This window comes from Parambassis ranga, chromosome 2 (assembly GCF_900634625.1).
Source record: "Parambassis ranga chromosome 2, fParRan2.1, whole genome shotgun sequence".
In the NCBI taxonomy this organism is placed as follows: domain Eukaryota; kingdom Metazoa; phylum Chordata; class Actinopteri; family Ambassidae; genus Parambassis; species Parambassis ranga.
In genome coordinates, this window is record NC_041023.1 from 38,469,964 (window position 1) to 38,482,521 (window position 12,558).

The 12,558-nt window shown below is 45.0% G+C and overlaps 1 protein-coding gene across 2 annotated transcripts in view; it reads right to left on the reverse strand.

The window, feature by feature from the left end:
* klf7a (Kruppel like factor 7a) overlaps positions 1-12,558 on the reverse strand; it is a 45,776-nt gene that overhangs the window by 5,369 nt on the left and 27,849 nt on the right. For both annotated transcript variants that reach the window (XM_028398628.1, XM_028398627.1), the window contains one exon: positions 3,273-3,885. In XM_028398628.1, the coding sequence (XP_028254429.1) occupies positions 3,273-3,885 (613 nt within the window). The remainder of the gene's footprint in view (positions 1-3,272; positions 3,886-12,558) is intronic.

Consider the following 12,558-nt stretch of genomic DNA (forward strand, 5'->3'; position numbering starts at 1 on the left):
ACTCCTCCAACGATACACTGCCCCCATCGCCTAGCAACAGACCCCCCCACCTCCTCCTCTCTCCCTCAAGATGCCCTCATACAAACATGCAAGTAGAGCAGGTACTTTGATTTGCAAAACACACACTGTCTTACACACAGTCTGACTGATTGACAGTTTAAAATGGCAATCAGTAACCTAATCCAGGAGATTAGCCTGAACTCATAATCTGATTAAGCTCTGTTACTTTTGGATTACTTTGCCTGTAAAACATATAATGTAGATTATGGAGCTAATTGGATTATTCATTCTGATTTAAAGAATGAAGATTGTGGACAGGGCGATTCATTCTGTGTTATTTAATAAGACACCCATTAACTGGCACTATTCACTCGTGCAATAAAAATGCTTTTAAAAATAATAATCAAATAACACATCACATATTTCTCATCCGTAATCTAATAACTGGGTGTTTCCTGAGTCTTGGTAATCCTATTATGTGTAATCTGTTACTTCCGAGTTGTGCATGCGCCCTCTCCAGCCTGTCAGGTGCCAGTGCTGAAGTTAATTACATTCCCTCCATTAGCTGAAGCTGGAGCAGGGCATCCGGGTCTCAGAGGTCATTACAGAGGCTCTTGGAGAACGCTTTATGGGCTTCTAGCAGCGCAGGCTCGGTGGATGAGTGAAAACAGGTTAAAGGAGAGAAGAGGAAGACCGACATTATGACGGTTATAAGTCCAAACATTCAGCTGATGAATGTCTTCAATTCTAAAATGAGAATGTGGCCGGATGAGGAGAGAGCTAGAGAGAGTGAGGAAGATGGGGAATTAGAGAGAGAGAGAAGGCAGAACACCCTAACAGTCCTCATGTTTTACCCTGCCCAAAATCTAATTGTGCCATTCCTTATCAGCCATAAGCCTATTCACAAAAAGCTCTACAGGGCACTGTCATTTCAACTCAGCTCGTCTAATTCCAGATTAAATCGTCGCCTTTTCTCCGTTGGTAATTTATGGAAATAACAACTAAGAAAAAGAGGATTTGAGTAATGACATCTTTAAACTTGTCAGGATAATGGTGCAGTGAATGGGGGAGCCTGTGGCACTGCTGTCTCTTTCTGAAGAGGGTCGCTCTTACTGTACCTCCCCCATTCCTGTCTTCTGTCTTCATCTACTCCTTTGTTTCGTGTCACCCTCTCGTCTTCTGTAGCTTTTGTGTTTCCTTTTGTCATCTTATGTCGACATTTTTCACCTTTATCACTCCACCTGCCTGCTCCGAATAAGACAGATGTTACTTTTCTGTGCTTTTAAGCACCTTAAGTGACAGCGATAGGCTCGAGGGGGAAAGGGTTCCTCTAGGAACCATCCTTTATGGTGCTGTGGTGGAGCACCATTTTAATGCTGCTAATGCCTGGATGCAACTTTAGCTGAAAGATTTCATATTATATATATATATTATTTATGGTTATGGTTATAGCCATAGCTGGTTGTTAGCTGGCATCATTATAAAATACAGTTCAATCTGAGATTGGTTAAATCTGAGGGTCAAATAAGCAAATTCAGAAATAAATTAATCTCTGTTGCTAATCTCAATCCAGGTTTATGTAAACCGGACTGCAAAAGCTTAATCATCAAGAGAAGTGCTTTAATCGAATGATGCCAATTTAATCCAAGGTAAAATCACATAAAGTAAATCCAGATTTAAGTAAAGGTGTGCTGCTAATCTCAGTTTGTTAAATCCTGGTTTATGTAAATTCAACATCAATAGTTGGTCATCAGTAAGAAGAGAAGAGTTTATGAAGTGAATGAAGGAAAAAAAAAGTCAATTTAATCCAGAATATAAATCTAATAATTAAATTCAGATTTAAGTAGAGCTCTGCTGGTAATCTCAGTTTATTTAATCCAGGTTTATACAAACTGAATTTCAAAAAAAGGTTAATGTGTGAAAACAGATGAAGAAATTTTAATAAAAGACCAATACAAATTAATCCTAGCCCTCATCCAGAATTAATCTGAAATTTTAGATTAAACTTTAAAGTTTGCTGCCGTGTCTGCTGTAAAATTGAGACTGTGCTCATATGGATTTTGCCACCGGACTTCACTAGGTCTCCCAGTTGGCATGCGGTGTGATCACAGTGGCTGTCGATACTCCACACTGTGGGGAAATCGATGTTAGCATGTCTGCGCCCTTTCAGTCAGGCTGAAGCAAGGATGTGCTGCACAGATTCAGTGATCTATCAACCGAGCAGTGGATGGATTTAGATATTGGGGAGGGAGTAAATCTAATCTGAGTCGTTGTAACTTCATTTAGCATGATGGACGCTGTTTGCTGTACCTCCTCTTATTTAAACAGGTGCACGGTGACCTATCAATATTCATCTCATCATACCCCTGAATTTATAAAGCAAGTCTGAGTTTTGTTTTCCCTCACGGAAGCCCCGCCATGATAAATCTTTCCCTGCTCTATTACATCTTCAGATTGAGAGACACTGACCTAGACTTATAGAACGCATAGAGGACGGGAGGGCCTGAAATAAACCAGGGAAATGGCGGCCTATCCAGGTCAATCCATCCATCACTGCGCAGTTACTCAGACGGAGGACAGCTCTGTGACAGAGGTCTGAGTGGTTTGGGATTGAGATGGAGGAGCAGGAGAGTTATAGCTTCTAAACCCACACCCCACCTCCCCCTCTTTCCTTCTTGAGAAGAACCTTGACAAGGAGGACCTGCCCTGGTTTGGCAGGGATAAGAGATTTTCCTTTAAATCATCACTTTTTTTCACATGTACTGTGATTACAGAGCCGTTGCTGTTATCAATTCATGAGGGGATTTTCCTCAATTATCTCACGGCAAGTTATCGAAGAATTCAGAAGAAAAGGTGCAAAAAAGGGCTTTTTTTCGGTACACCACACAGACGTGGCTTCAGCATGTCTTCCTCAGTGCGCAGCACTTATTTAGCTCCAGGATTGAGACTTTGCAACCTGTCACTAACAATGAGTGTCAATCTGTTTCATTACCAGAGAGAACTCCCATCTGAAAACAGCTATATGTATTTATATACACAAATTAAAAGGGGAAATGTGTTTCATTTCTGCTGGCTAGCCATCCTAATTCTGTTCTCTCCAATGGACGAATGACTGAAAAAACTCCTTCCTCCTTGCAGAGGATCGAAGTGGGTGTCATAAATGGATGCAGTGTGGTGGTTCTTGCTATGAAAACTTAAATATCCAAGATGCCATTACAAATTTATAGCAGGAAGTCATGGCACAAAACCGTGTTTTGAGTAGAACTTCTCACCTGTGTGTGTCCTCTGATGGGCCTTTAGGTGGGAGCTCTTTGTGTACACCTTCCTGCAACCGTTGAATTGGCAGCGATGGATCCTCTTCTTGTTCTCTGGTAGCTCTCCGACCCCAATCATGCAAGTGCCCCCCTCCTCTTCGTCCTTTACCTGCACTGGAAGTGCATGCCCCGCCACCAACCGGGCGGCGCTGAGCCCCACCTTCCTTGCGACCAGCTTTAAGGTGAGAGTCCCATCAGCTGATGCCGTCAGCGTCTGGTTAGGTTTGACAAGGTGTCGGCCCAGTTCTGGTGATGATGGGGGCGTCAGGGAGGTGACGGCACTCAGCCGGGCTTGGTGGACACCTTCCACCCCTTCTTCCAGGCCATGTCCTTTGGTTTTAAGGTCTTTTCTCACTGCACCGGTGTAGGATAGGTTTTTCCGCTCAGGGCAAATGATCGCTGGAGGTGGGCTTGGAGGCTCGGGGAGGCTTGGGAGCAGGCTGTCTGACAGCTCCTCCTCTCCATCCTCCTTCAGGTAGGCTGGAGTTAGGAGGCCATCCAAGTCCTGGTCAAAGAGTTCCGACAGACGCTTGGGCTCCGTCTGCAGATAACGCTCCAACTCTAAGCAGGTCTACAGGAGAGAGAACAGTGGGTTAGATTCATCTGCACTGATTCATATCCACACTCTTAAATCCCACTTGACAATTTCAACAACCCTCAGATCCTCCCGATACAGACGATCTGCATGGTGCCATCCGCTCACCCAGCTCTGCCAGCTGTCACATGCACACATGCACAGATAGCCACCGAGACAGCCAGGATTACCTGGCAACTCCAGCAAGACGGCTGATTAAACTCTGATTGATTGCAGCTGCTGTGGAGGAAAGCAAGGCGAGCCGATGGAGGAAGAGGAGGAGGAGGAGGAGCAGTCCTAAACTGTACACAACTCCTATCAAACAACATTTTATATAGCTTTGACAAGCCGTGTGTGCACCGGCTTCCACTGAGCCAAGATAGGGAGATTTATTCAGCTGTAGTTATGGTCTGCTTCATCCCCATTACTCCAAACACCTCTCCCTGTGGAGGGCAAATAAAAGCCTGCATCCCCGATTTGTGCGAACAGCCATCCTGAGAAGTCTATTACTTTACAACAAGCTGGCAAGGTTCTGAGAGGGAAAGAGACGCTCCATGTCCAAGGATGAAGCTATTATGTTTGGAGTGGACGATGCCAGTGTGATCCCTGGGATCGTTGTGTTTCGCTTGTTGCCGCTAACCTGTTTTGACAGCTGAGATGGAGGCTAGCAGCTCCAGTGGGCACCAGCTACTTCGCCACTTCATTTGTGTGTAAATAGGCACTGACAGACAGAGTAGCTAGTTCCATTATCAGGAATAAGGTTGTACAGACTGAACACATCAGAGACATTTACAATCTCACAACTACCCCCCAACTCCACCTTCTCCTTTTCCCTTGTTTGCACCATCTAAAAATAAAACCGCACTCTTATTTTGGAGGAGGGTGTATGTTGCTAAGGGAGTCTTTTTTTTCTTCTTCCAGGAACAAAAAGGGAGTTGTTTGCAGCATTTGCATACTGAATTAAAAAGTGAAGATAAAGTCTCCCCCCTACACTGAAGGCCTGCATGTTTTCATATATATAAATATATATTCAAGGTTTTCAAGAAAACCTAACAAAATCAACCTTTTTCCTCCTCCACTCCTAAGGTGAGGACTAATTATCCGCTAAAACCAGCCAGTTAAAGGGGACTTTATTCAGCAAAACGCTGAGGACGGCAAACCAAGGTGTGAGGCAGTGATAGTTCAAGGGAGCGGAAAAGAGGATAGAAAGGGATAAGTGAGTGGAAGGTGAAGAAGGAGGAGGAGGAGGTGGAGAGTGATGGAGGGACAAGGTGAGGGAGCGAAGGAAGGTCTTGACTTTATTTTCTCTGCGGGGGGTGAATCCTTTTTGGAAGTGTGACATTTGGCGTAACAGGATCCTGTCAGCGGGCGAGCCTCTCTCTCTCTCTCTCTTACACACACACACACAGAAAAAGGATTCACATACACTAAATGTTAGGTTACGACCCACGGTGGTGTGTGACACGGCACGAGAGCGCGCGCATGCAGAATGGGAAATGGATGAAAGAGGCTCCAGGTGAGCCGACACGCTTATTGTGCGCTCTTTCTTTCCATTCATCCTCCCTTGCCCCTTCTTTCCTCCCCCAGGTGGTGACATTAACGTTGTTAGAGAGAAGGTCATGCAGTTGATCAGCAGTTGCCGATGAGTGTACACATGGTTCTGCACGTGCATAATTACGTGGTAAAGTGAAACTTGTGTGTGTGTGTAGGCAAGGAATCAGGAGCCAAAAAAGCATTGCACAATAGCCAAGACAAAGGACGCTTTGGATAGACGCCGATTTGGAGAGCCGGCATCGATTGGTTCCAGACAAAGCCAGGGTCCATTTCCTAAAAGGCTTTTGGGATGATTCCTCTATTCCTGCCAAGATAAGCTGAGACAATCTAATGGCTCTTCCAGCAGCCACTTTGGTTTGGTTAAGGTTTGCTGAATGCAACATGGTCAAAGGAAGCACTACAGCTGTTGGTCAATAAAAGATTCTTCTTATACAACAAAGTAATAGCCCCTTATATAGACAACAAGCAACATGGCTGCCTTTTATGTTGGGAGGTTATGGACATATTTTAGTGTAAGAAACTGCTCAAATACTTGATAAAAAACCCATATCTGTAATGCATTATGCAAAAACCAGCTCACACACTGCGTGCAAAACACATCTCAGGTTAGCGAGGCTGTGACAAATATTCCTCACAAAGTCAAGCAGGGACCGGATTCACTCACTCCCACAGAAATCCTCTCCTCTCCTCTCCTCTCCTCTCCTCTCCTCTCCTCTCCTCTCCTCTCCTCTCCTCTCCATCCCCCCTTGTCTCCTCCATGGAGGTCCTTGGCCCTGGCAGCTGATCCTCTCCCCCCCCCACATCACCTCCCTTCACATTTGGCCCGAGCCTGAGCCGCCTGCCATCACCATCAAAGCTTGTGCTGCCTCCCAACTGTTAGCACCCCACTATGTCGCTAATAAAAAGCCTGGGTTATAAATATGAACAGAAGAGCATGCATAATGCCCTTAAGGAAGGCCCAAAACACCACTAAATAGATAAATGTAATGGGGCAGATACGGCTCATTAATTTTAGGGTGATCGTGTTTAGTTTTTACAGATGCTGTGATAGAGACAAGGTGCTATGAATAATATTCAGAGCCAGGGTTGAAAAGGGCAGGAGGGAGGGGTGATGCAGCACTATTGTTAAATACACTGAGGTTGCTGTCACATCTTTTCATTAGATGACCAATGATTCCCTGCAGCTCCTTCTCAGCAGAGCTGCACATTCAAATATTTCTGTTTTTGTTTATATTTTTTTAATATTTCTTTTGGCTTACTGCTACCAAGAACGAATAAACACAAAACACTGCAACTGTTTGATCCTTCTCCTCTTCCTCTAATGCACCCAAAGCTGTCTGTGAAAATACTATTGCAAAAAGAACAAATAGAGGCAGTAGCTAGTTAGCTTAGCTTAGCATAAAGACTGTAAATAAGAAAAAAACTGGATGGCAGTCTTTTCTTTGCTTTGCTATCTTTCAACAGAAATAGACTAGCTGTTTTACTCCATCTTCCAATCTAATGCTAAGCTAGGCTAACAGACTACATGTTTGCGGTAATGCTACCAATTTTCTCATCTGCGTGTCCAAAGCATCATGGGACATAAGTGTTGACATCCCCACCACCAGGCATAGGCTAGTTACCTTAGCCTAGCTTAGCATAAAGACTGTAAACAAGACAAGACTGGATGGGAGATTTTTGCTACCTTTGAGAAGAAATATCCTTTCTGTTTGACCTTATGTTCATCCTTTATGCTAAGCTAAGCTAACTGGCTACATGTTTGCAGCAGGTGAGAGTGGTACATGAATTTTATCATCAGGGTATTTCATGTGTTTTGTTGTTAGATTTTATTGTATATCCTTGTTTGTGGGTAGCGCAAAGGATCATGGGACATAATTTCTGACATCAGTGGGTGTTGGAAAAGTCCAGCACTATTTCAGAGCCTCTTCACAGCGAAACGAAACACTGATGATCATTTCCAGATTACTTCTTTTAAAAGTGCAAAGCAGCATTCATGTCAGGGATGAATACACACAGTCCTCTCCACAGCTTCTTTTGTTGTTTTGCATTCAGTCTGCTTGTTGCGTGCCATTATTTGAATCACGCAATGTCATTGGGTGGAAAATAAGACGGCCTTGGTTTCTATTCACCGGGCTGTGAATGCAATACGCCACCGTGGTATCAGCTCTGATTAAAACGCCTCTGAGAAATTAATCACACATTTATCCTGCAGCCACATTGCAATGAAAATCCTTTTTTCTCTTTTGATTTCATTTTTATGTCACTTGCAACACACTTTTATCGAAGTTTGGTAAGGCACTTTGTGTGTATGTGTGTGTTTTATCTCGCCATGGTGTGTTATAAGGTTTCCCATTGATCTGGTATGCCTGGACGAGCCATCACTTTGAGGTGACAGCTAAATGACCGGTAGCCCTAGGCAGAGGCCATCTTGCCAAGAGCCTGTGTGTGTGTTTGTGTGTGTGTTTGCATCTCAGACGCCTAATCGATACGAAATGATACCGTGCAGGAGCTCATCAGCGGTGGCCGTCGCAGCTGACAGAGACGGTAATCTATAGCTTCACTGAGCAATACTTACATACCCAAAAAGCACCTCCTCCCATAAGCTCCCCTTCAGGGTTTATATTGCAGACCCCTAGATCCTCAGACTCCTCGGAGAACCGCATGGCATCATCAGCAGGTCCCATTTGAGCAGGAAACCTGCCTACGGGGGCCAGGAGGAGGGGAACGGTTGGGGGAAGATACCGCCTTGCTGTTGGTGTGTTAGTCTCGGTGGAGAAAGGAGGCGGGGGGTGCAGTTTTTTTTGGCCAGGAGGGATCTCCTGATGCCCCGTGAGGGGAGGCACAAAGAGACAGCGCTGAAGGGGAGATGCTAATTTATCTGGCTGCCCAAAGAGGAGAAGAGGAGGAGGAGGAAAAGGCAGCACACAGGTGAAAGATGAAGACTTATATCTCAGATTAAGGAAGCAAAAAAATACAGATTAGGATACAGACCCTTTTCCTCCTCACTGACTACTAGCTCTGTCTCTCTAGGCAGCCGAGGCTCACCTAGCTTCAGATAACACACTACGGAAACAGCTTAATTACACACACAGCCTTATCAGACGACATTAGCCCGGCGGTAATAATCAGAGCCGCCGTCAGCTCCTCAGTCAAAGCCTGGCAACGCAGCACCTCCAGGCGCTTTTCACACAAGCTGATAACAGACACTGCCAGTTGTTAAATTACAATTTGCTGACGGATTTGGAGGGAATAATGCACATTTGGTTGTAAACCTGACACTTCCTTTTTTACACAGTCAATTTCTGTTTGCATGGGTGCGCTAACGGCCACTTGAAACCGTACACAGGCAGCACATTCTGATGGACTCCAAAACATTAATTGTTTCTTTTACAGGAGCTACTGTAAATCTATTGGTCCATTATTGACAGCCTAGATGCAGCAAAGCAAGCCAAAACCATGATACTACCACCACCATGTTTCAGCATGTTCTGATGCTGGCATGCACAAACCTCATTTAAACCAAACTAATTTACTTGATGATGTTCAAGATGATGTTCTGGTTTGTCCACCTGATCTTCTCCTGATGGTAGATACAGCTCTCAGTTACTTGAGGTTTTTTTCAATGATGGGGCACTTAAAACCTGCTGACCTCTGCTTAATGGAGCAGAGAGATGTTTCCCATCACATCATCACCCCAGAACAAAACAGCACGGCTGTCAATGGAGCATCTGCATTTCAACAAAAGGAGCTTTTAAACCCTACATGGCAACTTGACGTATGACTATTAGCATTCCCAGTACACAGTATTTTCCTACTACAACAAACAACTCCTGTCACATTTGGATAATCCATCTTTTCCACTCAGACGTTGCATCCTGTAAAGTAGCTCGACAAGCAGACGGATTGAACTCGTCTGAGATCTGTCGACCTTGAGAGCGATGCAGATGGTTATTAAGAGATCTCATAGGCTGGAGATACAACAAGTGTACTGCTGCATATAAAGACCTCTGCTGCTCCATCTAAACACCTCTTGACAAAGTGTGAAGAATGCCTTTGTTCTGGTATTAAGTCAAGGATAGGAGAGGTGAGGGTGAAATGGGATGAACGGGAGAAGAAGAGGAGCGGAAGCATCTTGAGACTGAAGATAAATGATGGAAGAAGAGGGAGGGTGGAGGATGGGGAGAGGACGGATTGAGGGGGGGTATAATCCCAACGACTGGAGCTGTGTTGCACTCACTGGGGAGGGGAACTCTGTCTCTTTTTAACTGGATTTGGTTGAGCTGCTGTTTATCGGTGTATGAGTCGCCCAAGCGCTGCCTCTCAGCTGTCAAAACCATCCTAATCTAATCAGGAGACGTTTCAGCCATTTGCTTTCAACGCTGCATAGTGGTCACGAAGCATGTGTGGCTTTTTTGGATGGAAGGGGGGGTCGGCAACAACAGTGGTTTTACACCGGGGTTAGCAGCTTGTGACAGGATTTGGGGGAGTCTGCGCTCCAATTGCGGGGACCCCATTGTGTGAGGCAGGCTGGCTAATCTTCATTACCGCACACAATGATGGGGCAAGAGAATGGGGCCTTGGCTGGAAAAGGCACGGAGAAACAAAAGAGCAGCGAGCAGCGAAAGAGACAGAAAGAGAGGGAGAGAGAGAGGAGGAGGGCTGAAAATAACAGAGGAAGGGGAAGGGAGGTAGATAAAGGGAACAGTGAAGCGGAAAAACTCCGCTTCCTCCTCATACAGTGCCAGTCGGAGAGGGATTCTCGGCACCCTGATCACGTCCACAAACCGTGAAGTGGCGCCGTGCCCTCGCCGATAAGAGAGCCTTCGTTCGTACATGCTCTCTGCCAGTTGTCCTGTCTGTGTTTACTTTTTATGTTGTGTAACAGTCAGGGCCACAGTTTCATTATAATGAAGAAAAAGCAGGTCAGTGGCACAAGGTGGATTAGCTCAGGGTCGCAAGACTATGACTTTATGTGCATCCTACACCAAAACAAACCTCAGCGACAAAGATTAGCCGAAGCAGCTTAAAATATTGAAAGACGTCTCTTCGGCGCTACTGTGAGTGGTGCGTGAAAGTGTGTGTGTGTGTAGATGGCCGTGTGGAGGCAGCGTGGCAGGGCTGAACCCATTCACCCTTCAGTGTAGAGCAGTTAACTTTTCAGCGAGAAGCGCAGGCAGAGTGCGAGGACTTTTCACCCCAATTTCATCCTGACAATATGCGGCAGTTCGACGGAGAGGGGAGGAGGGCGGTTAGACGCACTGAGGAAGGTGTTAGGAACTTGAATGAAGGGGCGATTACAGGGCAAAGGTTGGGGTCAAAGTTTAAAAAGCTGGCAAATTAATGGGTTTTAAATTAACGGGAGTCTTGACAGTTACAGTAAGTTTGCACGTAAGTGTTTATGTGCTCCACCTTTTATACCAGGAAAAAAAAAACACTTTCTTTCTTCCTCACACACACACCAATGAAAATTATTGATGTGCTCTCTTATAAAACAGTGGCTGCTCCCTGAAGTATTCCTGGCAACATCACGCGCTGAAAATAGCAGACGACCCAAATAACTTTCCCCGCCGGAACGGAGACGGAGCCAGACCACAGCCACCGGCGACTGGCTTTACTAATTGGCATCATTTTACAATGAAATAATATCTGGGGCAATACACATAGCTGTAAACTACGAGACGAGCAGGGGGGTGGGGGGTGATGGTGAGGATGGGGGATGCCTTCCTTTGGTCTTGTTAGCATAAGTTCTCTTCCCAGGAAATACGCGAGGGGGGGGGGGGGGGGGGGGGGGGGAATTGGGTAGTGAAACATTTATGTGACACCATCAGTTTGGTTAAAAGATGAGGGAAAACATCTTCAGCAGGGGTTTTAAGACACAAAGATTTGTCCCATGCAGATTTGTTTTTGGTAAATTTAATGAATAATAAAGCTAAATCATGTGAATAAGTGTATTTAAAGTCTCAATGCTAGCCAAAAAAAAACTACAAATGGGTGAGGATTGGAGTTTAATGAGCTCACAGGTGCTTTTATTCTGAAAGGGTGGAATCAAAACAGGTAAAAGGTTAAATATCTATACATTTCTGGGGTATTTTATCACAAAAACTCCAGAAGTTGTCACCATGTTAGCCAAAAAAACCTACAAATGGAAGAGGATTGGATTTTTGCCAGATCACATGAGCTTTTATTGCGAAAGGGTGTAATCCAAATAGATACAAAGTTAAATATTTATATTTTACTGGGCTATTTTACCACCACAAAAATACATTCCAGCAACAAAAACAAACAGACAGACTCTCCTCTAGGCTTACACCAACTGCACGACACCACCCAGACTTAGACCGAAACCACTACCCCCACTGAGACCCGTAAACACTTGCATCCTTTACAGTGAACGAGAAGAGGGCAGAAGGCATAAACACAGATGTCTTTTGGCAGACTAAATCTTAATTAGCGCCAGGAGATTCATCTAATCAAAGGGTTGCCAGCCCATCATTAAGGCTAAAACACACACTGCTTTCCTCACATACCAGAGCAGAACAATGGGAAACAGAGGTGCGCTGTCATGCTGATGAATGGTTCTTCCCACAGGTCTCATTAAATCACAGAAGGGCACTTCCCAGGCCGCTGGAAGAGTTAAGCAGGGTGCAAACCCCCTTCTGTCTGTCTACTTTGACATTTATACAGGCTTTTTAGGTTAAAATAATATTTACTGTCGTGCCGTTTCAGGATTTGACGTCCCAATTCAGGCTTGTAGACAACTCAACCCTGCAGGGGAATGGAATGACTGAAGCTACATGACAGCTGACTGGAGATATCTGTGTCTTTAGGGTAATTTGGGGCTGTGGGTTAATCATCCAGCACGTGGAACAGAAAGCATTCTTTATCTGTTGCTGACCACCCATCTGAGACCTTAACTCTCAGCTGCCAAAGCGGGTAAGTCAAGGGTGTGAAGAAAAAGAAGCACAAGCATGATGAGTCAGAAGTAACAGGCCAACCTGCTGGACAGCTTTGGAGCAGCGAACCATGGCAGGTGGAAACACACACACACAGATCCGCTTTGCATGGCAGCTGAGTGTCATGCAAATACAAACACACACACTTCCCAAAAGTGTGACT